At 39.1% G+C, this 22,554-nt stretch overlaps 1 protein-coding gene across 3 annotated transcripts in view; it reads right to left on the bottom strand.

Annotated features, from left to right (window-relative positions):
* Window positions 1–22,554, bottom strand: part of osbp2b (oxysterol binding protein 2b) — a 115,255-nt gene that overhangs the window by 42,870 nt on the left and 49,831 nt on the right. For all 3 annotated transcript variants that reach the window (XM_055199040.2, XM_055199041.2, XM_055199042.2), the window contains 4 exons: window positions 20,166–20,416; window positions 10,635–10,833; window positions 10,401–10,521; window positions 9,171–9,234 (listed from right to left, as the gene is read on the bottom strand). In XM_055199040.2, the coding sequence (XP_055055015.1) occupies window positions 9,171–9,234; window positions 10,401–10,521; window positions 10,635–10,833; window positions 20,166–20,416 (635 nt within the window). The remainder of the gene's footprint in view (window positions 1–9,170; window positions 9,235–10,400; window positions 10,522–10,634; window positions 10,834–20,165; window positions 20,417–22,554) is intronic.

The following is a 22,554-nucleotide window of genomic DNA, read 5'->3' as shown; positions in this document are numbered from 1 at the left end:
CTGCCCTAAATGCCCCATATGCCCCATTATTCCCCAACTGCCCAATTCTGCTCCAAATGCCCTAACTACCCTAAATGCCCCATTCTGCCCCAACTGCCCAATTCTGCCCCAAAATGCCCCGTCTGCCCCAAACAACCCAATTCTGCCCGAAATGCCCCAATTAAACTAAATGCCCACACTGCCCTAAATGCCCCATCTGACTGAAATGCCCCAACTGCCCTAAATGCCCCAACTGCCCAATTCTGCCCCAAATGCCCTAACTCGCCTAAATGCCCCATCTGCCACAACTGCCCAAATCTGCCCTAACTGCCCAAATCTGCCCCAAATGCCCCATCTGCCCCAAAATGCCCCGTCTGCCCCAAACACCCAATTCTGCCCCAACTGCCCTAAATGCCCCAACTGCCCTAAATGCCCCAACTGCCCTAAATGCCCCAACTGCTCTAAATGCCCCATCTGCCCTAAATGCCCCATCTGCCCCAACTGCCCCAAATGCCGTAACTCGCCTAAATGCCCCATCTGCCCCATTCTGCCCCAACTGCCCAAATCTGCCCCATTCTGCCCCAAATGCCCAATTTTGTCCCAAATGCCCCATCTGCCCAAAAATGCCCCGTCTGCCCCAAACACCCAATTCTGCCCCAACTGCCCTAAATGCCCCAACTGCCCTAAGTGCCCCAACTGCCCCAAAATGCCCCATCTGCCCCAAAATGCCCCATCTGCTCTCAATGCCCCAACTGCCCTAAATGCCCCATCTGCCCCAACTGCCCAATTCTGCCCCAAATGCCCCAACTACCCTAAATGCCCCATCTGCCTCAACTGCCCAAATCTGTCCCACAATGCCCTAACTGCCCCAACTAACCCATCTGCCCCAACTGCAGCTCCATCTATTACTCTCAGACTAGGCTTTCTCAAGCCAACATAAAGTTTGTTCACAAACTTTAACCTCATCTAGTTATGTTGGCTTGAGAAAGCCAACATACTGTTGTTGCACTTAAACTTATTATTATTCTTTTTCTTCTGAGACTAAAATTTCTAACTCCTACTCCTCCTAGAGCTTTTAAGCTACACACACCAAACTTTGTACAGACCTTCAGTCTGATCTGACTTGAGTTGCTATATCTTTTCTAAGCGATCGGACTTACGGTTCTCCTAAACCGTCCGATCAAACGTCCCAAAAAAGTCCCATAGACTTACATTCATAGAATGTTTAGGCTGAGTGTTTATTTTCAAATTCTAACTGTCAACTCTCACTCATACAAATACATTACATCATCTCTCAACCTCTCTCAGTCTATCTCTGTCTCACAAAACTCACTCAATAGCACAGACAAACTCAACTACACACACACACACAGACACACACAACTACACACAGACACACAACTACACACAGACACACACACAAATACACACACAAACACAAAATTATATATAACATACTGTCACAAAAACACAGACATGCACACACACACACACACACACACACACACACACACACACACACAACCACACACAGACACACAACCACACACAAATAGACATAGACACACAACTACACACAGACACACAATTACAGACACAAACACAAAATTATATATAACATACTGTCACAAAAACAGAGACTCACACACACACACACACACACACACACACACACACACACACACACACACACACACAGACACACAACACAAAGTTATATATAACATACTGTCACAAAAACACAGACACACACACACACACAGACAGACAGACACGCACAGACACACAACCACACACAACCACAAAATTACACACACAACCACAAAATTACACACACAAACACAATATTACACACAAACACAATATTACACACCCAATCATACTCACACAAACACAAACATAAATATCCCAACTGCCCTAAATGCCCCATTCTGCCCCAAATGCCTCATCTGCCCCAACCACCCCATTTTGCCCCATTTGCCCCAACTGGCCAATTCTGCTCCAAATGCCTCATCTGCCCCAAATGCCTCATCTGCCCCAACTGCCCCATTCTGCCCCAAATGCCTCATCTGCCCCATTCTGCCCCAAATGCCTCATCTGCCCCATTCTGCCCAAACTGCCCTAAATGCCCGATCTACCCCAAATGCCCCAACTACTCAATTCTGCCCCAAATGCCCCAACTACCCTAAATGCCCCATTTGCCCCAAACACCCAATTCTGCCCCAACTGCCCTAAATGCCCCATCTGCCCCAAATGCCCCGTCTGCCCCAACTACCCAATTCTGCCCCAAATGCCTCATCTGCCCCAAATGCCCTAAATGCCTCATCTGCCCCATTCTGCCCAAACTGCCCTAAATGCCCCAACTGCCCTAAATGCCTCAAATGCCCCAACTGCCTCATCTGCCCCATTCTGCCCCAACTGCCCTAAATGCCCCAACTGCTCTAAATGCCCCAACTGCCCTAAATGCCCCAATTATCCAATTCTGCCCCAAATGCCCCAACTACCCTAAATGCCCCATCTGCCACTAATGCCCCATCTGCCCCATTTTGCCCCAACTGCCCAATTCTGCCCCAACTAACCCATCTGCCCCAACTAACTTAACTGCCCCAACTGCAGCTCCATCTATTACTCTCAGACTAGGCTTTCTCAAGCCAACATAAAGTTTGTTCACAAACTTTAACCTCATCTAGTTATTATTATTCTTTTTCTTCTGAGACTAAAATTTCTAACTCTAACTCGTCCTAGAGCTTTCAAGCTACAGCCATCAAACTTTGGACAGACCTTCGGTCTGATCTGACTCGAGTTGCTATATCTTTTCTAACTGATGGGACCTTCCAAATTCCTAAACGGGGGGCTCGAACACCCCAAAATTTCCATTGACTTAACATTGAGACAAACTTTGACGGGTCATAGCTGCGAGTGAGAAACTTGTAGAAACTTGTGGCTTACCACATTTAAGGAGGCTGACAGGCTCTGTAAGAACATACATCACAATGGGGTGTCAGCTGTACCCCTGGGGTGTAAGAGGCCCCCAAAATTTCCCATTGACTTATAATGGGGCAGGAAACATGCCCATAAAAGGGAATAAAGCACCCCAGATGGAATATCTTCACTTTAGAGTGTCGTAGAGACATGGGGGTGGGCTCATTTTACTCAAGCATCCAATCAGTCTCTTAGGATCGCCCCAGAGCTATTAAGCCACGCCCCTAGCAACAATTTTGGGTACCCTAGCAACATCTCCCATAGACTACCATTATAAAAAGCCCAGATGGATATCTTTGCACCACAGTGTCATAGAGACATGGGGGTGGGCTCATTTTACTCAGGCATCCAATCAGTCTCTTAGGATTCTTATTGAGGTATTAAGCCACGCCCCTAGAAACCAAATATGAACACCCTAGCAACATAATAAACAAAGCCTTATATCTCTGGATCTGAACATCATAGAGACATGGGGGTTGGGTCTTTGGGTCATGTTAGCTTCATGCTAGCTCCATGCTAAGTCATACTAGCTGCATGCTAGTTTCCTGCTAGCTTTATGCTAATTTCATAATAAATCTTGCTAACTTCATACTAAATCATGTTAACTTCATGTTAAATCTTGTTAGCTGCACGCTAAATAGTGCTAGCTTTATGCTAATCATGTTAGCTTCACGTTAAATCATGCTAGCTTCATGCTAATCATGCGAGCTTCATGCTAACTTCATGCTAATCATGCTAGCCTCATGCTAGCTTAATGCTAATCATGCTAGCATCATGTTAATCATGCTAGCTTCATGCTAAAATCATGCTATCTTCATGCTAATCATGCTAGCATCATGCTAACTTCATGCTAATCATGTTAAAATCATGTTAACTTCATGTTAGCTTCATGCTAATCATGTTAGCTTCATGCTAGCTTCATGATAATCTTGTTAGCATCATGCTAGCTTCATGCTAATCATGCTAACATCATGCTAGCTTCATGCTAATCATGCTAACATCATGCTAGCTTCATGCTAATCATGCTAACATCATGCTAGCTTCATGCTAATCATGCTAGCATCATGCTAGCTTCATGCTAAAATCATGCTAGCTTCATGCTAAAATCATGTTAACATCATGCTAATTCATGCTAGCATCATGCTAATTCATGCTAATCATGCTAGCATCATTCTAGCTTCATGCTAATCATGCTAACATCATGCTAGCTTCATGCTAATCATGCTAACATCATGCTAGCTTCATGCTAATCATGTTAACATCATGCTAATCGTGTTAGCATCATGCTAACTTAATGCTAATCATGCTAGCATCATTCTAGCTTCATGCTAATCATGCTAACATCATGCTAGCTTCATGCTAATCATGCTAGCTTCATGCTAATCATGTTAGCTTCATGCTAGCTTCATGCTTCTCATGTTAGCATCATGCTAAATCATGCTAAATCATGCTACCTTCATACTGCAACAAGATAGCCTACTAAATTAACTTCTGTCAAACTGTTTTAAACGTTCAAGCTACGCTTTTTCAAGCCAACATAAAGTTTGTCCTCAAACTTTACTAGATGAGGTTAAAGTTTGTGAACAAACTTTATGTTGGCTTGAGAAAGCCTAGTCTGAGAGTAATAGCTGGAGCTGCAGTTGGGGCAGTTAAGTTAGTTGGGGCAGATGGGTTAGTTGGGGCAGAATTGGGCAGTTGGGGCAGAATGGGGCAGATGGGGCATTTAGGGTAGTTGGGGCATTTGGGGCAGAATTGGATAATTGGGGCAGACGGGGCACTTGGGGCAGATGGGGCATTTAGGGCAGTTGGGGCATTTAGAGCAGTTGGGGCATTTAGGGCAGTTGGGGCAGAATGGGGCAGATGAGGCAGTTGGGGCATTTGAGGCATTTAGGGCAGTTGGGGCATTTAGGGCAGAATGGGGCAGTTGGGGCATTTAGGTCAGATGGGGCATTTAGGGCAGTTGGGGCAGAATGGGGCAGATGAGGCAGTTGGGGCATTTGAGGCATTTAGGGCAGTTGGGGCATTTAGGGCAGAATGGGGCAGTTGGGGCATTTAGGTCAGATGGGGCATTTAGGGCAGTTGGGGCAGAATGGGGCAGTTGGGGCATTTGAGGCATTTAGGGCAGTTGGGGCATTTAGGGCAGTTTGGGCAGAATGGGGCAGTTGGGGCATTTAGGGCAGATGGGGCATTTAGGGCAGATGGGGCATTTAGGGCAGTTGGGGCATTTAGGGCAGATAGATGTTTGTGTGTGTAGTTTTGTGTCTGTGTGTAGTTGTGTCTCTGTGTGTAGTTGTGTGTCTGTGTGTGATTGTGTCTGTGTGTGTGTGTGTGTGTGTGTGTGTGTGTGTGTGTGTGTGTGTGTGTGTGTGTGTGTGTGTGTGTCTGTGTGTGTGTGTGTGTGTGTGTGTGTGTGTGTGTGTGTGTGTGCATGTCTGTTTTTGTGACAGTATGTTATATATAATTTTGTGTTTGTGTGGTGTAATTGTGTGTCTGTGTGTAGTTGTGTGTCTGTGTGTAGTTGTGTGTAGTTGCGTGTCTGTGTGGTTGTGTGTCTGTGTGTATGTATGTGTGTAGTTGTGTTTGTCTGTGCTATTGAGTGAGTTTTGTGAGACAGAGATAGACTGAGAGAGGTTGAGAGATGATGTAATGTATTTGTATGAATGTGAGTCGACAGTTAGAATTTGAAAATAAACACTCAGCCTAAACATTCTATGAATGAAAGTCTATGGGACTTTTTTGGGATGTTTGATCGGACGGTTTAGGAGAACCGTAAGTCCGATCGCTTAGAAAAGATATAGCAACTCAAGTCAGATCAGACTGAAGGTCTGTACAAAGTTTGGTGTGTGTAGCTTAAAAGCTCTAGGAGGAGTAGGAGTTAGAAATTTTAGTCTCAGAAGAAAAAGAATAATAATAAGTTTAAGTGCAACAACAGTATGTTGGCTTTCTCAAGCCAACATAAATATCTAGTTCTTCTTTTTCTTCTGAGACTAAAATTTCTAACTCTAACTCCTCCTAGAGCTTTCAAGCTACAGCCACCAAACTTTGCACAGACCTTCAGTCTGATCTGACTTGAGTTGCTATATCTTTTCTAAGGGATCGGACTTACGGTTCTCCTAAACCGTCCGATCAAACATCCCAAAAAAGTCCCATAGACTTACATTCATAGAATGTTTAGGCTGAGTGTTTATTTTCAAATTCTAACTGTCAACTCTCATTCATACAAATACATTACATCATCTCTCAACCTCTCTCAGTCTATCTCTGTCTCACAAAACTCACTCAATAGCACAGACAAACACAACTACACACATACACACACACACACACACAGACACACAACCACACAGACACACAACCACATACAACTACACACAGACACACAACTACACACAGACACACAACTACACACACAAACACAAAATTATTTATAACATACTGTCACAAAAACACAGACACACACACACACAGACACACACACACACACACACACACACACACACACACACACAACTACACACACACAGACACACAACCACAAAATTACACCCACAAACACAATATTACACACCCAATCATACTCACACAAAAACACACAAATATGTCCCAACTGCCCTAAATGCCCCATTCTGCCCCAAATGCCTCAAATGCCCCAACCGCCCCATTTTGCCCCATTTGCCCCCACTGGCCAATTCTGCTCCAAATGCCTCATCTGCCCTAAATGCCCCATCTGCCCCATCTGCCCCAAACACCCAATTCTGCCCCAACTGCCCTAAATGCCCCATCTGCCCCATCTGCCCCAACTACCCAATTCTGCCTCAACTGCCCCATTCTGCCCCATCTGCCCTAAATGCCCCATCTTCCCTAAATGCCCCATTCTGCCCTAAATGCCCTAACTGCCCTAAATGCCCCAACTGCCCTAAATGCCGCAAATGCCCCAAAGGCCTCATCTGCCCCATTCTGGCCCAAATGCCCTAACTGCCCCAACTGCCCTAAATACCCCAACTGCCCTAAATGCCCCATCTGCCCTAAATGGCCCATCTGCCCTATTCTGCCCAACCTGCCCTAAATGCCTCAAAGGCCCCAACTGCCTCATCTGCCCCATTCTGCCCTAAATGCCCCATCTGCCCTAAATGCCCCATTCTGCCCAAACTGCCCTAAATGCCTCAAATGCCCCAACTGCCTCATCTGCCCCATTCTGCCCCATTCTGCCCCAACTGCCCAATTCTGCCCCAACTAACCCATCTCCCCCAACTAACTTAACTGCCCCAACTGCAGCTCCATCTATTACTCTCAGACTAGGCTTTCTCAAGCCAACATAAAGTTTGTTCACAAACTTTAACCTCATCTAGTTATTAATATTTGTTTAATTAAATTCTTCATCTTTACCCAGCACTGTATGAAATTATTTGATTCTCACTTTGACCTTTTTCTTTAAAACCAACAAAAAAAATATTCAAGCAAAAAGGCTTTGATGCAAAGACTGAAATATCAACAATGTCTTACATCCCATATCAACAACAAAATATTTCTAGAAAGTACAAGAAAATACATTCATAACACCAAAACTTGGTTTAACACCAATGACACAATGTAAGACCAATGACACAATGTAATACCAATGACAAAATTAGAATATAATAATAGATAGTGAATATGATAAAACTTATAAACTTTCAAAAAAAATTCCATCTTGTTTTGTTTTTATGCTTTTATGTTGGTCAGTTAAAGGAATAGTGAAGTACTCATTAGAGAAGTAACACTAATGACGGTAACACCAATGATGGTAACACCAATGACAATTTACAGAAAAAATTAACATTTTAACAAAATGGCTGCCATTAGCCATGTGCTATTTCATCAGAGATGTAACAATCACATAGTTATTCAGTATAATGTATTTTTATGTAAAGATCTTAACACTCCCAGCTATAGACCCCTTCAAGGTTTGTAAACATTGAATGATTATCGGGTGCGCGCGCAGCACGGGGTCGAACTGTTCATACCATTTAGGCTTTATAATTTAATCTAACAGTGCTGAAAAATGATGACTTACCTCAAATGAAGTGAGCACTACAAACACAAGCCTCTTTGATCTTTGCATTGTTCCAGTCTGCACGTTAATTGCTTGCAGACGCAGATGTTGTATTTTTTTGTTTTTGAGATTCTGCATGAATCGCGAAAACTTAACGGAAGACCTCGTGCGATTTTCACAGCCCACGACGTAAGTAGGCATTTTTGACGATACCGAATAATACGCAACTCAATCAGCTGTAATGACTTTTCTGACCCCGACATGCGCAGTGGGAACAGCCTGTGACGTGAACCGTGAAGGGGTCTATAAAAAAAGAGTAACACTAATGATGACATCCAAAAAATCTTATCTCAAAATTCTTAGATATATTATGATATTTTAGACAAATAAGGTAAGACATCTCAAAAACCTTTTGCCTTCCTCCACTGCGCTTCTTTCACTGACCTCTTGACCCATGAAAAACTTCAAAGAGCTAATGCATTGTTTCAAAATAAAAGTGCTTTGGGTAGGATAACACCAATGACATAAATTTGCGGGACAAATATTTATTTGATATTATTCATATTAATAGTGTATTTTTACCATTTCAGTGTTGTAGTAAATTCATACAGGGTTAAATGTACATGTAAATTAGATTTGTTTTATTAAAAACATGGTTTTAAATAATAAGTACACAGTTCAACTTCCATGTATGATCAAAGGGACAGGGCAATTTTCAGGACCAGACATTTTAAAAAAAGTTTAAAAAAGGGAAAAAAAGAAATCTCTCATCATTTTAAGGACAGTCTATATTTATTAAATATATATCATTATGGGATTATTGGGTCAAATTAAATGATTAAGGGGTCTGCAAAAGCAAGGGACAAGCATTTCCACCTTTTTTGTAGAATGACCCATATCCTAGACCAAGAGTAGGCAACGTGGGTCCTGGAGTGCCGATGTCCTGCAGATTTTAGCTCCAACCCTAATGAAATCTCGCCTACCTTTGGTTTTCAGGTGACTATTTAGACTTTGATTGGTTGTTCAGGTGTGCTTGATGAGAGCTGGAGCTAAATTCTGCAGGACATCGGCACTCCAGGACCGACGTTGCCTACTCTTGTCCTAGACTGTCAATGTGGTTCTCAGAATGTTGTATGTGACCTCGTTTTAAGCTTTTGTTTTATGTATAAGAACTCACATTGTCCTCCTGGTTCCATTCACTGGGTCCTCCACTAGCACCACTGAGATTACTCTGAGAACGTCTGCACCAACAAGAAAAAGAGAAGGATGCATGAAGCATGATGCAGAAAAATAAACAAAACGGTACCTGCAGATGCTAGTGAAGCGTGCTCTTAACCAATAAACAAGAGCAGTTTAACAACGACAATGAAATTTTGCCCTAATTCATTTTGATCACCGCACAGCTACTGTGAGATATTGCAATAATGTACAATTTCCTTTGGATTCTGATCATCCTGAAACTACATACTATAATCTTAAAATGGCTGGATTATGTTTAAGACATGTTGGGTAAATATTGAACAGAACACAATGCTGGGTTTAAATCGACCCAATGCTGGGTTGTTTTAACTCAACTGCTGGGTTATTATATCCCATGGTTGCATTATGCAGCTGGTTGCCAGTAACTTACTGTAGATTTAATTGTTATTTACTGGCAACAGTTTGTTCAAAGTTAAATGAAACATTACAAATCCTCATGAACCATTTTCTGTTTTTTTCTTTAGATTTTGTTCTCCAGAATGCTTTGCATTGAAAAAACTGTTGCCAGTAAATAACATAAATTTAAATCTACAGTAAATGACTGGCAACCAGCTGCCAGTAATACTGTAATTTCTTCAGGATTTTTTTTATAGTCAACAACCCAACATTGGGTCATTTTTAACCAGCATGTATAACTTCTATCCAATATTTACCCATTATGGGTTAAAAATAACCCAGCCATTTTTAGAGTGTAACAATAACCATAACATCATCTGTAAAAGGATTTAATGCTGTTGCTTACATAAAAATGTATATACAAAATTATTTTGTGAATGTATATTTTTAACTACACATTGTCATAAACATACAAGTTTATGAGTTAGGAAACATACCAGTATACAGTTTTAACACTTAAACACATACAGTGACCCGGGATCATCCACCAACCTTTATAAATTTTTTTGAAAATAAACCTCCGTTTTAGTATTCCTCAATCTATTCGTAACAACACTGTATCAAGAAAAACGTAAAATATCATTAAAAAGTAAAATATTTTCTAATAAATTTATCATAAAAAATGCATAGGGTAGCTTTATGTAAGTGAAAATTATACGAAATAAAATTATGTTTAATGAAAAAAATCTTTCAATTTTTATTTTAAAGGGACACTCCACTTTTTTTGAAAATATGCTCCATGTGAGCTGACCTGTGTTGGGAGGGGTCTGTGGCAGTCACTGTGATAAAGGCAGGTGAGTCCTCCATGGCGTCAAAATACTCTGTATCCTCATCATCACTCGCCTCCTCTTTCCGCTGCCTTTCACTCACTCCTGCTCATACATAACAACAGTCATGATGGTTTAAAATGCACAAGTGATGCCAGTACTGTCAAATCATCAATAATGATGATGTCATTAAGGGTGGCCCAGCTTCATTATCTCACCTGTGTCGGTGGTGGGTGTGTCGGGCGTGTTAACGGCGTGTGCGGGAGCCTCTCTCCACGCTCGTTCCAGGCTGTTGTGCTGCTTGGCTAGCTGCTCAATGGTCTCCTCCAGGTGGGTGCGCTGTTCTCGCTCATGTTGAAGTACACGCTGCCATCTGCGACTGTGGCTCTCTGCCAGGTCCAGGAAATCTCGGCACGCCTGCGCAGGGATAGACAAGCCACAAGGTAAACAACAAAACAAACATAAAGATGTGTGTGTGTGTGTGTGGGGGGGGGGGTTGCTTAGAGGCTCCAGGACTGTAATTTTATCAACTGGCACATGAGGTTAATCTAAACATTGTATCATAGTCTGGGGGAATGGCTTAGTGTGGGGGGAAAACGAATCCATTCATTACAGGTAATGAATCATTTATATGGAATTCTGCTGGGAATTACACATCTTAATAGATGAATGACTGCAGAACCAGCAGGAAACCATTTTTGTTGTGACAAGTAATCCTTAAAGGTGCATTGTGTAACTTTTAGAAGGATCTTCTTGACAGAAATGCAATATAATATACATAACTATATTATCAGTGGTGTATAAAGACCTTACAAAATGAACTGTATTTTTTATTATCTTAGAACTTAGAGGTTTTTATCTACATACACTGCGGGTCCCCTCACATGGAAGTCGCCATTTCGCTCTGCCATATTTCTATAGTAGCCTTAAAGGGTTAGTTCACCCAAAAATGAAAATAATGTCATTAATGACTCACCCTCATGTCGTTCCAAACTCATAAGACCTCCGTTCATCTTTGGAAACACAGTTTAAGATGTTTTATATTTAGTCCGAGAGCTTTCTGACCCTCCATTGAAAATCTATGTACGGTATACTGTCCATGTCCAGAAAGCTGCTGCTGATGTACGACACTGCTGACGTGTTATCTGGTGCGCCCAAGCTTTTTTTTTTGCGTCTGAGCTTCGTTTACAGTCTGAGGGAGACGCACGCTGTAAGCTTGAAAATAAACTTTGCAAACATGTCGGACTGTGGGTTCACACCAGCCGCGTTTAAGGCGTCAAATTCGTGTCAACTGCATCTAGTTTGCCGTTTGAATTTTGCTAATGAAAGCCGCGAGTGAAATTCTAGTCATTGAGACATTCATACGGAAATTCGCGTCATTTCAGGGGCTTCTGTGACTCCGCTCACTTCCTGTAATCAAGTCACTATTAGAGCAAGCTCCTGATTGGTTAACTCGGCGCGTTTTCCCGCCAAAGTTCAAAATTTTCAACTTGCACGTTTCCCGAGACAACGCTCAATTTGCGTGAACTAGACGTGTGAATGAGGCGGAATTGCATCTACCGCGCCGCGCTTAACGCCATATTCGCACCGCAAGACCTTCAGATGTGCATCAACACATCTTTACATTGACTTAACATTGATATCACTCACGCTTGACGCCTCTACCGCGGCTGGTCTGAACGCAGCATGAGGATAACACGTCAGCAGTGTCGTACATCAGCAGCGTCACTGTGCATGCGCATTCGCAACAGATGCGGAAGAGAACACAATGCTGAATAAAGTCGTAATTTTTGTTATTTTTGGACTAAAATGTATTTTCGATGCTTCAACGCATTCTAACTGACCCACTGACGTCACATGGACTACTTTGATGATGTTTTTATTACCTTTCTGGACATGGACAGTATACCAAACATATATATATTCAATAGATGGTCAGAAAGCTATCGCACTAAATCTAAAACATCTTAAAACTTTCCAAAGATGAACAGAGGGCTTACAGGTTTGGAACAACATGGGGATGAGTCATTAATGACATAATTTTTCATTTTTGGGTGAACTATCCCTTTAAATGGACAAACTGATTGCATTTCTTTAAGTATCTGCATTTATACTTTTATTTAAAGATTTGCATCATCCGTTCATCATTATAAATTTATAACAACCGTAGATTCTGTCTTAACATCATCCTCTTTATGCTTTCTCCTCACTGTCTCCTCCATCATAATAATCCCGCTTCCCAATTCTCCAGGGATCCTATCATTCCTCTTGCCGCAGGCACCCCACACACATTCAACCGTTTCCTCATTATTGTTCTCCTTGCTCTCATGATGAAAACCGTCCACACAGGAAGAGGTCAGGGAAATGCCTTCCTCCATCTTCCTTACTGTTTCACTCTGTCTGTCTTTTGTCTTCTGTCTTTAGCTTATTGTGACACATATTGAGCCACGGAAGCCACACATTGCTATACATGATAGCATGTAGCTTCATCTCATTTAAACTGAAAGCAGAAGTGAGAATTGATGACCTTTGCATGCTGAGAAACACGACAACACGGATGTATCAGCCTGCAGTCTGTCTATGGGCTGAGTCATGTTTTTTTGGTTGAGTCTTTGATTTATAATATTGAGCAACAGAGACGAGGAGAGGTTACTATAGATCACAAACACAACACAACACAGAAGATTAAGCATGTGATTGCACCCGATGGACACAAAGGTTGCTCTTTTGGGACTTAAATGAGTCAACGTTATACATGTGAGATTGCTAGTCTTTCTCAAGTTAACGATTTGCAAAACAGAACAGTTGAACTCTATTTAGTCTTCATTTATTCTCATTGCAGTCAAGAAGAAACAACTTTTTCCAGTGGTTTAAAACCTGAAAACGTAGAAATGTCAAGTTTTGCTCCACATATAGAGCAATGTTTGACACACATAATAACCTACGGCACAACATATTGTATCTTTCTTTAAAATATGCATTGTAATGTACTTCAGTGTCTGATAGCATCCCTCTTCTCAGAGCTCATCGATCATGATAATGACTGAGACTAAACTACAGCCACAGAATCATTAAGTCACAACCAATTTCATCTTTTACAAAGCCACTGCCTCCGGCTGTCAGTCAAATCTTTACACTGTGCTTTCTTTCTCTCATCTCCCATACAGTTTTTGTCCATCTCCCTACTGTCGAAAAGATGCTGACCACTGTCTGCTGGATTTAAAACTAAGCTGCACAATAGGTACAAAATGAGTGTCCACATTTCGCTGGAGATTTGGAGAATTGAGATGAATATCTACTAGTATTATTTTTATAAAATACTTTTTTTTCAGTAAAACTGCACTTTTAATTGACTTGTAGACCTAATTTATTGTAATTTCAGGTGGTTTCCAGGATGGGGCATATCCCAGACTAAAATGCATGTTTAAGCTGCCATATTTTAAAAACATCTTGCCCTGATATATATCAGTGGCATTGTTTTGTCTTAAGATGCACACCGGTATTGTTTTCTTGTAAGGTATGTTTGTAAAAAATGTGTCATCATATATCTAAGGACTAGTCATGGCTTAACCTAAACCCTGTCCGGGAAACCGGCCCTCAATGTATAGATATTTTGTTTCTGAGGGTTAATGCAAAGATACTACACATACTGTATGCATTGTCGTGGAGTTCTGAAGAAAAAAACAGATTTAACGATAAACTTACACACCAATGAACTTAAATTGACCCATTGCACATCAGCAATGGTCAGAACTGCATTTATACAATCAGACTGTAACTTTGAATTAATGTTAAAATAACGTTTTATTCACTCGCTGAAATTAATTTTACAATTTGTTAATGGTAAATGGTTATTTTGGAAGATGCACAGATCATAAATATGCAGGGAATTGCAAAAGTCTATCCACTCCTGACATACTGCTTTCATAGATTATCATTGTGTTAATAAATTCTCGGCACTCACCGGGACTCTTCACAGCACTGACAGCCTGGAGGTTTGATACAAGAAAGGTTTGATACGAGAGACCTCAGTCTTGCATTCGGCATGTGACTGCGGCTTCCTCACACGTACATGAAACTATAGCTCTTTTAACATTGGCAACACTTCCACATTTTTTCGCTGAGTGAGGCCACGGGCCCCAGACTGCTCGTGACCTCTGGAAATTTAAAATAGTTGGGAAGGGGAGCCATGTGATTCTTTATGCAAAGCTGAGAACAACATGTGGCAGGTACAGATGCACTTCATTTAATTTATGGTTGTTGTAGTGAAATGTTTACATTTTTTTATGACTAGCATCAGTTCTAACTAATTAACTCTTTTTTATGTAGCATTTTGTAAAACAATCAAAATTCACAAAACACCTACACAACATACATGCACACTTAAAAGCTTTAGTGCTGTACATCAGTCAAGAATTCTCATAAATGCACTGGCTTTTGGATAATGACATCTAGTGCACCACACTAGGCTGTTGCCATTATTACATTTAATTCAATTCAATTTTATTTATATAGCGCTTTTCACAATTGGTAATTGTCTCAAAGCAGCTTTACATTAATAGAAGTAGGGGAAAACAGAAAAATCGACAAACAATATAAGTAGCAAAATACAGCGGCTATGAATAAACTTTACAAGCGAGCGTATTAATAATGTAAAGTATAGAAGAGGGTTGCAAAACCCCCTAGGAGAAAAACCTCCTGAATTTTTTAGCCAAGAGGGAAAAAGTCCTAGGAGGACATCAGCAAATCAAAGAAATTAAGCAGTTCACCCTAAAATAAAAATTGACCTTACCCACTGACTTTCATAATGGGAAAAACAAATACTAATGGTTACTGTGTGCTTATACCATAATTTATCAAAATTTTGTCTTTTTTGTTCAACACATGAAAGTGAATAAATGACAATAGAATTTTAATTTTCATGTGAACTATCAATTTAAAAAAAGAGGACCTCAGTGAAAACATCACAGATCACTACCCTAACCACCCTAATCACAGAGAGAGCATCTCTATTCTCTCGCTGTATTTTATATATACAGTAGGCATGTGTATGTGTACACTGCCTAAGACAAAAAGGTACAAAACAAAAAGGTACAAAACTTTACCTTTTCTGTCATTAGGTTCCGTTTTGTACCTTTAAAGCTATACTAAACATAATACAACTGTTCCTTAAAGTAAAACACCAAAGTTTTTCAATATTTTACTATGTTCTTACCTCAACTTAGACTAATTAATACATTCCTCTCTTTTCTCAATGCGTGCAATTAATCGTTGTACAGCGTGTCCATTTAGCCTAGCCCCATTCATTCCTTAGAATCCAAACAGGGATAAATTTAGAAGCCATACAATATAGTTACATTTTTATCCACTTTAAAAATCACCACGTTTTATTTTGTGCCACCATACTTACTCGTGTAACTACTCATGTAAGAGTCTTTAAATAGAGAAAACATGAAAGTGTTTGGTGGCTTCTAAATTCATCCCTGTTTGGATCCTAAGGAATGAATGGGGCTAGGCTAAATGCTAACACATTCACAACGCGCTGTACAAAGATTAAGTGCACGGATTGAAAAAAGATAGGTATGTATTAATTAGTCTAAGTTGGGGTAAGAACATAGTAAAAGTTTACAAAACGGTGGTGTTTTTCTTTAAGGAGCAATTTTGTACCTTTAAAGGAACAGTGAAATGTTTTGTACCAGTAACATTTAACTGGTGCAAATTTGTTTCTTAAAGGCACACAATAGGTGCTTAGGGTATGATATTGTGAAAAATGAACCTTTAAGGGTACCACCCCAGTGAAAGAAAATGTACAGTTTTTGACAATGCATTTAATATTAAATATTTCAGCAACAGATCAGGATGGCCTTCCTTTGTATTTCTCTCATTAGAGCAGTGGCTCAGTATAATGGTACTTTAATAAGCTGGCCCCACACGACTATACAGCACTTTTTGTGTGTTTTTATTCAGCTAAACAGAGATCGGACTAATGAATAAGCGTCACGGCATGCAAATCTGATGATCTGGGCGTAAGATCACTCAAACACAAATCCTGGTTGCCGTCCCAGGGCTAATGGTTTATGTTAATCTCACAAAGTTCAGATTCAACCTATTAGCCTATAGTTAAAATAGATTAAGCGAGTAAAAAGGATGAAGTGAAGAACGTGATCGTGTTTTAAATGAATGTTACACATTAAAATGGCAAGAGATCCAGATCTAGTCACTGGATTTGACAGTTCACAAGGTTCATGGTTTTGAAAGGGAATATTAAATTATGTTTTATGTTTTTCAGATCCTGTAACCTCAGAAGAGCCATAAGAAATACACTTAGGGTAATATTAGTGAATTGATGGTACAGTCTGTACATTTCACCTAGTTAAAATTCTGAGTGCCACAAACAATTAATAGCATGAAAATGGCAGAGTTCACCTGAGCTTGACAGATTAATGAGCTCAGTGAAGTCTACCAAAGTTAAAATGTGAACACACAAAACGAAATCGCTTCAAATATTGATTTTCGACACTGAGGCTAATGATACCTGTCCAAAATGTGATTTAGGAAATCAAATATAAGAGACAGAGGACATCCACAAAACCAGGAGCTATACATAGGGCTTTATCGATCACGGAAGCGGATGTTACAGTAGTTTAACCTTGATTGATTACCAGCCAAAAACAGCAACAACTTTCGACTTTTTGACTTTAGGCTCACAATGACCATGAGATCTGAAACAATCAGATTTAAAATCCTCCCAGGCACAGACAAGGATAAGGTAACATGCAAAGGTTGAGGAAATGTCTATGTATGATAAAGAATGACTGGGTAAGAGAGATGATACAAGTTCGGTTTTCACTTTGTACTTAGTGATCTCAATCACAAGCAATAAAACACAATTATTTCCCTCAAGTCTTTCTGATTATTGCTTATTTATATTGATCATAACATCAAGGAAGGATGAAAACATTGTCCAAATGGGTAAACACACAAACTCATATTGATCCAGATATTCAATACACAAGTTCAGTAACTTCAACATATACTTTCTCTTATAAGAAAAAACAAATATATAGACCTTTTGCGAGTCGACGTCACAGTTACGTCACACGCGCAATGTGGTGGCAGAAAAACAGTGGAAATGAATTAGACACGAGTTAAACGAACAATATAACTCACTATGTCTTGTTGTGCTGTTGAGTGTCAAAATAGGAATGCCAAAATAGATGACCTTCATTTTTATAGTATACCATCGTCGAAGACACCATTTGAAGATAAACGTAGGTGTTTACGGTTGCAATAAGCCCTTAAACGGACAGACTGGAGTGATGAAATCATTTGGAAATCTTTTAATAATTAGAATAGAAAATATTTTGAGAATATATCCGGTGTTTTGTCTAAGTCTGTTCCCTCTTTGTGTCTCTTATAGCGTTTTCATCACTTTACGTTTATAATTTATCTAGAGGGATTAAAGATTTGAATGTGTTCATAATATCAATAATATTAACATTTATTAAAGTTTTCATTTTTTTTTTCATTTTCTATTACTTCTTTTTACCTTATATCTTGGCCTATGTCTTCTTCCTGTTTGTTCTAAATTATGATGTTTACTAATAAATATATAAACATTGCACGCACACACACACACACACACACACACACACACACACACACACACACACACACACACACACACACACACACACACACACACACACACACACACACACACACACACACACACACACACACACACAAACACACACACACACACAAACACACACACACAAACACACAAACACACACACGCGCGATGTAAAGTGTTAATAATTATATAAACAGGCCTATACAAATGTAAACAATCGTTTTAGAACAAACACGTAGGCTAAAAATATAAGGAAGAAATTGAAAACAGGAAAATGATGAAATATTTAAAAAATGATATTATACAGAATACATGATAGTATTGCTCTTAAAAGTACTTCAGCGATTCATATTGTAAAAATAATTGATTTACCAATAAAGAACAATACAATACATATACATTACATACATGCACACATACAGTAGCCAAGCCATTTAAACTTTTAATTTATTTAAAAATTAAATGTAACTTGGTGAAAACGTTATAAGAAACATTACACTTAAGAGAAATATAGGGGAAACAGACTTCTACAGAACACCAGATCCATAATAAACACAGTTTAACGCTAAAACACTTTGCACCGCTATTGCGGACCTGTCACTTTTTCTGCCACCAGTTGGGCTCCGCCCACAAAAAACGTCATCTCTGTTTGCAAACACGCAAGCAAATCAACAAGTTATATTCTTAATTTAAAGTTTGTGAAATATTAATTAAGTTCAAACTATTTCGTAACTTGAGATGTTGAGAGATATAAAAAACATAAAAGACCTCAGTTATATACTTGTGTATTGGTTTAATGCAACTATTCACTATACAGAATTGAAGTGACATTAAATTCACTTGTTCAGACAAATTACTCTATAGTGACTTAAAGGAAACCACCACCATTTTTCAATATTTTACTATGTTCTTACCTCAACTTAGACAAATTAATACATACCTATTTTTTTCAATGTGTGCACTTAATCTTTGTACAGTGCGTCGTGAGTGTGTTAGCATTTAGCCTAGCCCCATTCATTCCTATGGCTCCAAACAGGGATGAATTTAGAAGCCACCAAACACGTTTTATTTTGTGCCACCATACTTACTCGTGTAACTACTCATGTAACAGTCTTTAAATAGGGAAAACATGGAAGTGTTTGGTGGCTTCTAAATTCATCCCTGTTTGGATCCTATAAGGAATGAATGGGGCTACATTCACGATGTGCTGTACAAAGAAGATTAAGTACACACATTGAAAAAAGATAGGTATGTATTAATTCGTTTAAGTTGAGATAAGAACATAGTAAAACAATGGAAACAGGTGGTGTTTTCCTTTAAGTTAACATCCATGTATAGTTGTGTTCAAAAAATAGCAGTGCAACATCAGTAACATGATAAACCACTGTACTGTTATTAGTAGTAGTAAAATTTCTGCATTGGACATTATTTACTTACAGATGTAGTAGTGTAATAGAAAAACAAAATACCCATTACCAGTAATGATATCCACACTACTTGTTTTAAATAATTGACTCATTTATTGAAAGTGACGTGATCAAAATAATAGCGGTGTGAAGTTTAATTCGAAAATCAGTTTATTCTGTGAAAAACAGCTCCTTTTTGTTCGTTATTAAGAAAGAATGGAAGCAAATGTTTGTTATAAAATATATCTGCTGCTGAATTTCTAAGTAAAATGAAGCGAAAATTAAAAATTGACAGGAACTGTGGATCCTGGGATGAAATACATTTTTCTAGGTGCAAGAATTTAGTTGACTTGTTTGACACAGATTTGCAACGGTTTTCAACAACAATGATAATGCAATTAAATACTAGTAATTCAATAATTTAAAAGTGAAGTTAACTCTTAAGAAAGTCTCTACAGAAAAAATGCTGACACTGTTATTTTTTTGAACAGCTTAATATTAATTTTCTTTGCTTCCCTTAAAAGAACAAGACAGACTTGTAAATTTTTCTATTATTGCTTTGATTTGGAATTGATTGTGCAATGTTTTCAATATATTTGAAATAAGGAAATAAAACCTATTTATAACATTTCTGCACTTTTATTAGTATACTGTTATTTTTTTGAACACAAGTGTATGTGAAAAGAGAAAATCACACGTGAACTTACATTGATCATAGCATTGGAGGTAATCCGGAAGAGGGTGGCTCTCTCATTAACAGCCTTGATCTTCTCTCCCCCTTCCAGAGGCACACGTAAGGCCTCAAGTTCGCTCAGGGACCGCTGCAGCGCCGCTCCGTGCTTGGCTATCAGGTCATTACAAGTGCTCAGGTCATCCAACTTACTTGCCAGAGTCTTCAGCGTGCCCTGGATCTCACTGTTGTCTGACTGAGTTGTCGGCTCCTCGTCTGCAGAGTCATCTACACATAGAGAGAAAGAGAGATCAAATCAAACGAGAGGTACATGGAAGCAGAGCAGACAACCTTAAAAAATATTTTAGACCAACAAAGTTACCCATAATACAAATAACCACAAACACACTTATGGACATACACAGTTTACTAAAACTGTTTATTTAAAGGATATTGCAAAATATTCAGAAATATACAGTACTGTGCAAAAGTCTTAGGCCACCACCACCAGACATGTTGTTTTAGAAGTTTTAATGTCCATCCAAATTTATTTTCTTATTAAGATACAAACAGAAAATACAGGACTAAATGTCTTCTTTAGGCATCGTCAGTGTTTAGTGTGACTTCTCTTGTGGCACTAAACACATCTTGAGGGTTTTTGAGCAGAATGAAGTAAAAAAGACTAATTTCTTTCAAATTAGACATTAGGATTTAATTTTATTTAGGTTTAAGAGATCCTGCAGTTTCCTGCTATTGCTCAAGTGGAAGGGGAGTTTACCCTAAAATCTCGACACATCAGTTTACACTTTTATACAGTTTTTAATACTATATATACATTTTCTGTATTTTCTGGATGTATTCTATTAAAGAGACTGAAAAATAATTATATATGATCACTATAAGATTGCAAAAACAACAAATGTAATTCTGGCATGGTGGCCTTTTGCACAGTACCATAAAAACAGATAATTTGAGTATAGAGAAACTGATTTAAATACGTCATTTGCAATGCTTCACAAAAGTGGGAGTTTTCATTTCCATGGCAACAGTGATTGCTCCAATTGATAAATGCAAGGAGGATCATTTTTTTCTATAAGATGCATGCATGGGATTTTTCGTTACTTGAAGGGATAGTTCGTCCAAAAATGAAAATTCTGACATAATTGTCTCACAAATTTCTTTTTTCTGAGACCACAAAAGAAAATATTTTGATAAATGATGGTAAGGACACCTCTGATTGTAACCATAGTAGGAAAACAAATATTTTGTATGTTTTGTGATAAATGATGAAAAATATATTTTGATAAATGATGGTAAGCACACAGTTGACGGTACCCATTAAATTCCATCGTATTTGTTTTTCCTACTATGGAAGTCAATGGGTCAGCTGTGTGCTTACCATCATTTATTAAAGGGGACATATTATGAAAATCTGACTTTTTCCAAGTTTAAGTGCTATAATTGGGTCCCCAGTATTTCTATCAACCTAGAAAATGTGAAAAAGATCAACCCAGTAACTTAGTTTTGGTTAACCATTTTCTGCAAGCATGTGAAAAAATAGGTCATTGTAATTTGGCTCCTATTGTGATGTCAGAATAGGATAATACCACCCCCTTTACAGTATCTGCACTATCCAATCACGGCACAGCCATTTAGTACAGAGAGAAAGCGGGAGAGAAAATAATTCACAGCACAACTAAGTTTCAATTGCAACAAACCACCATCATTGTGATCAGTGTTTGCACTTCATCTGCTCATTTGCATTTTAAATGACACACTCAAAAACGGCACACTTTTGCTCAGGCCTACAAAGTGGCAATTTTAACATGCTGTAATTAATTATCTGTGTGGTATTTTGAGCTAGAACTTCAATTACACACTCTGGGGACATCAAAGATTTAGTTTACATTTAAAAAAAAATCTCATAATATGTCCCCTTTAAAATATCATCTTGTGTTCATCAGATAAAACAAATTCATACAGGTTCAGAACAACATGAGGATGAGAAAATGATGACAGAATTTTTATTTATTTTTAGTTTAGTGACACTAGCAGACCAGAAATTATAATCCTCACCTTTAAAATTCCTTTCTGTCCTAACTACACTAAACTCAGATGTGCCGGGTTTTTTACATATTTATGACACAATTTCATCCCAAAACTACATTTAATAAAGGTAAAAGAAATCCCAAAAACATGATCGGTTTTGGCTTTTAATGAGTGTGAGACTGCAGTTATTCCTAATTCCCTTCATTAAAGGCTCTCTAAGCGAATAATGTGCGACGTCACTTCCTGTTGATGTTTGAACTGTTTTCAAACAAATGGAGCGTAGTTAACGCCTCCCCCTCGCTCTCCCGTCCATGCTTTCATGAACGCGCCCAACCCCCACCCCCAAATCCTTCTTGTCGTTTATTGGCTGGAACACT

The sequence above is a fragment of the Misgurnus anguillicaudatus genome, chromosome 22 (genome assembly GCF_027580225.2).
Source record: "Misgurnus anguillicaudatus chromosome 22, ASM2758022v2, whole genome shotgun sequence".
NCBI classification, from domain to species: Eukaryota; Metazoa; Chordata; class Actinopteri; order Cypriniformes; family Cobitidae; genus Misgurnus; species Misgurnus anguillicaudatus.
Note: the sequence above shows the minus strand (reverse complement) of the source record. Positions and strands in the feature narration are given on the sequence as shown.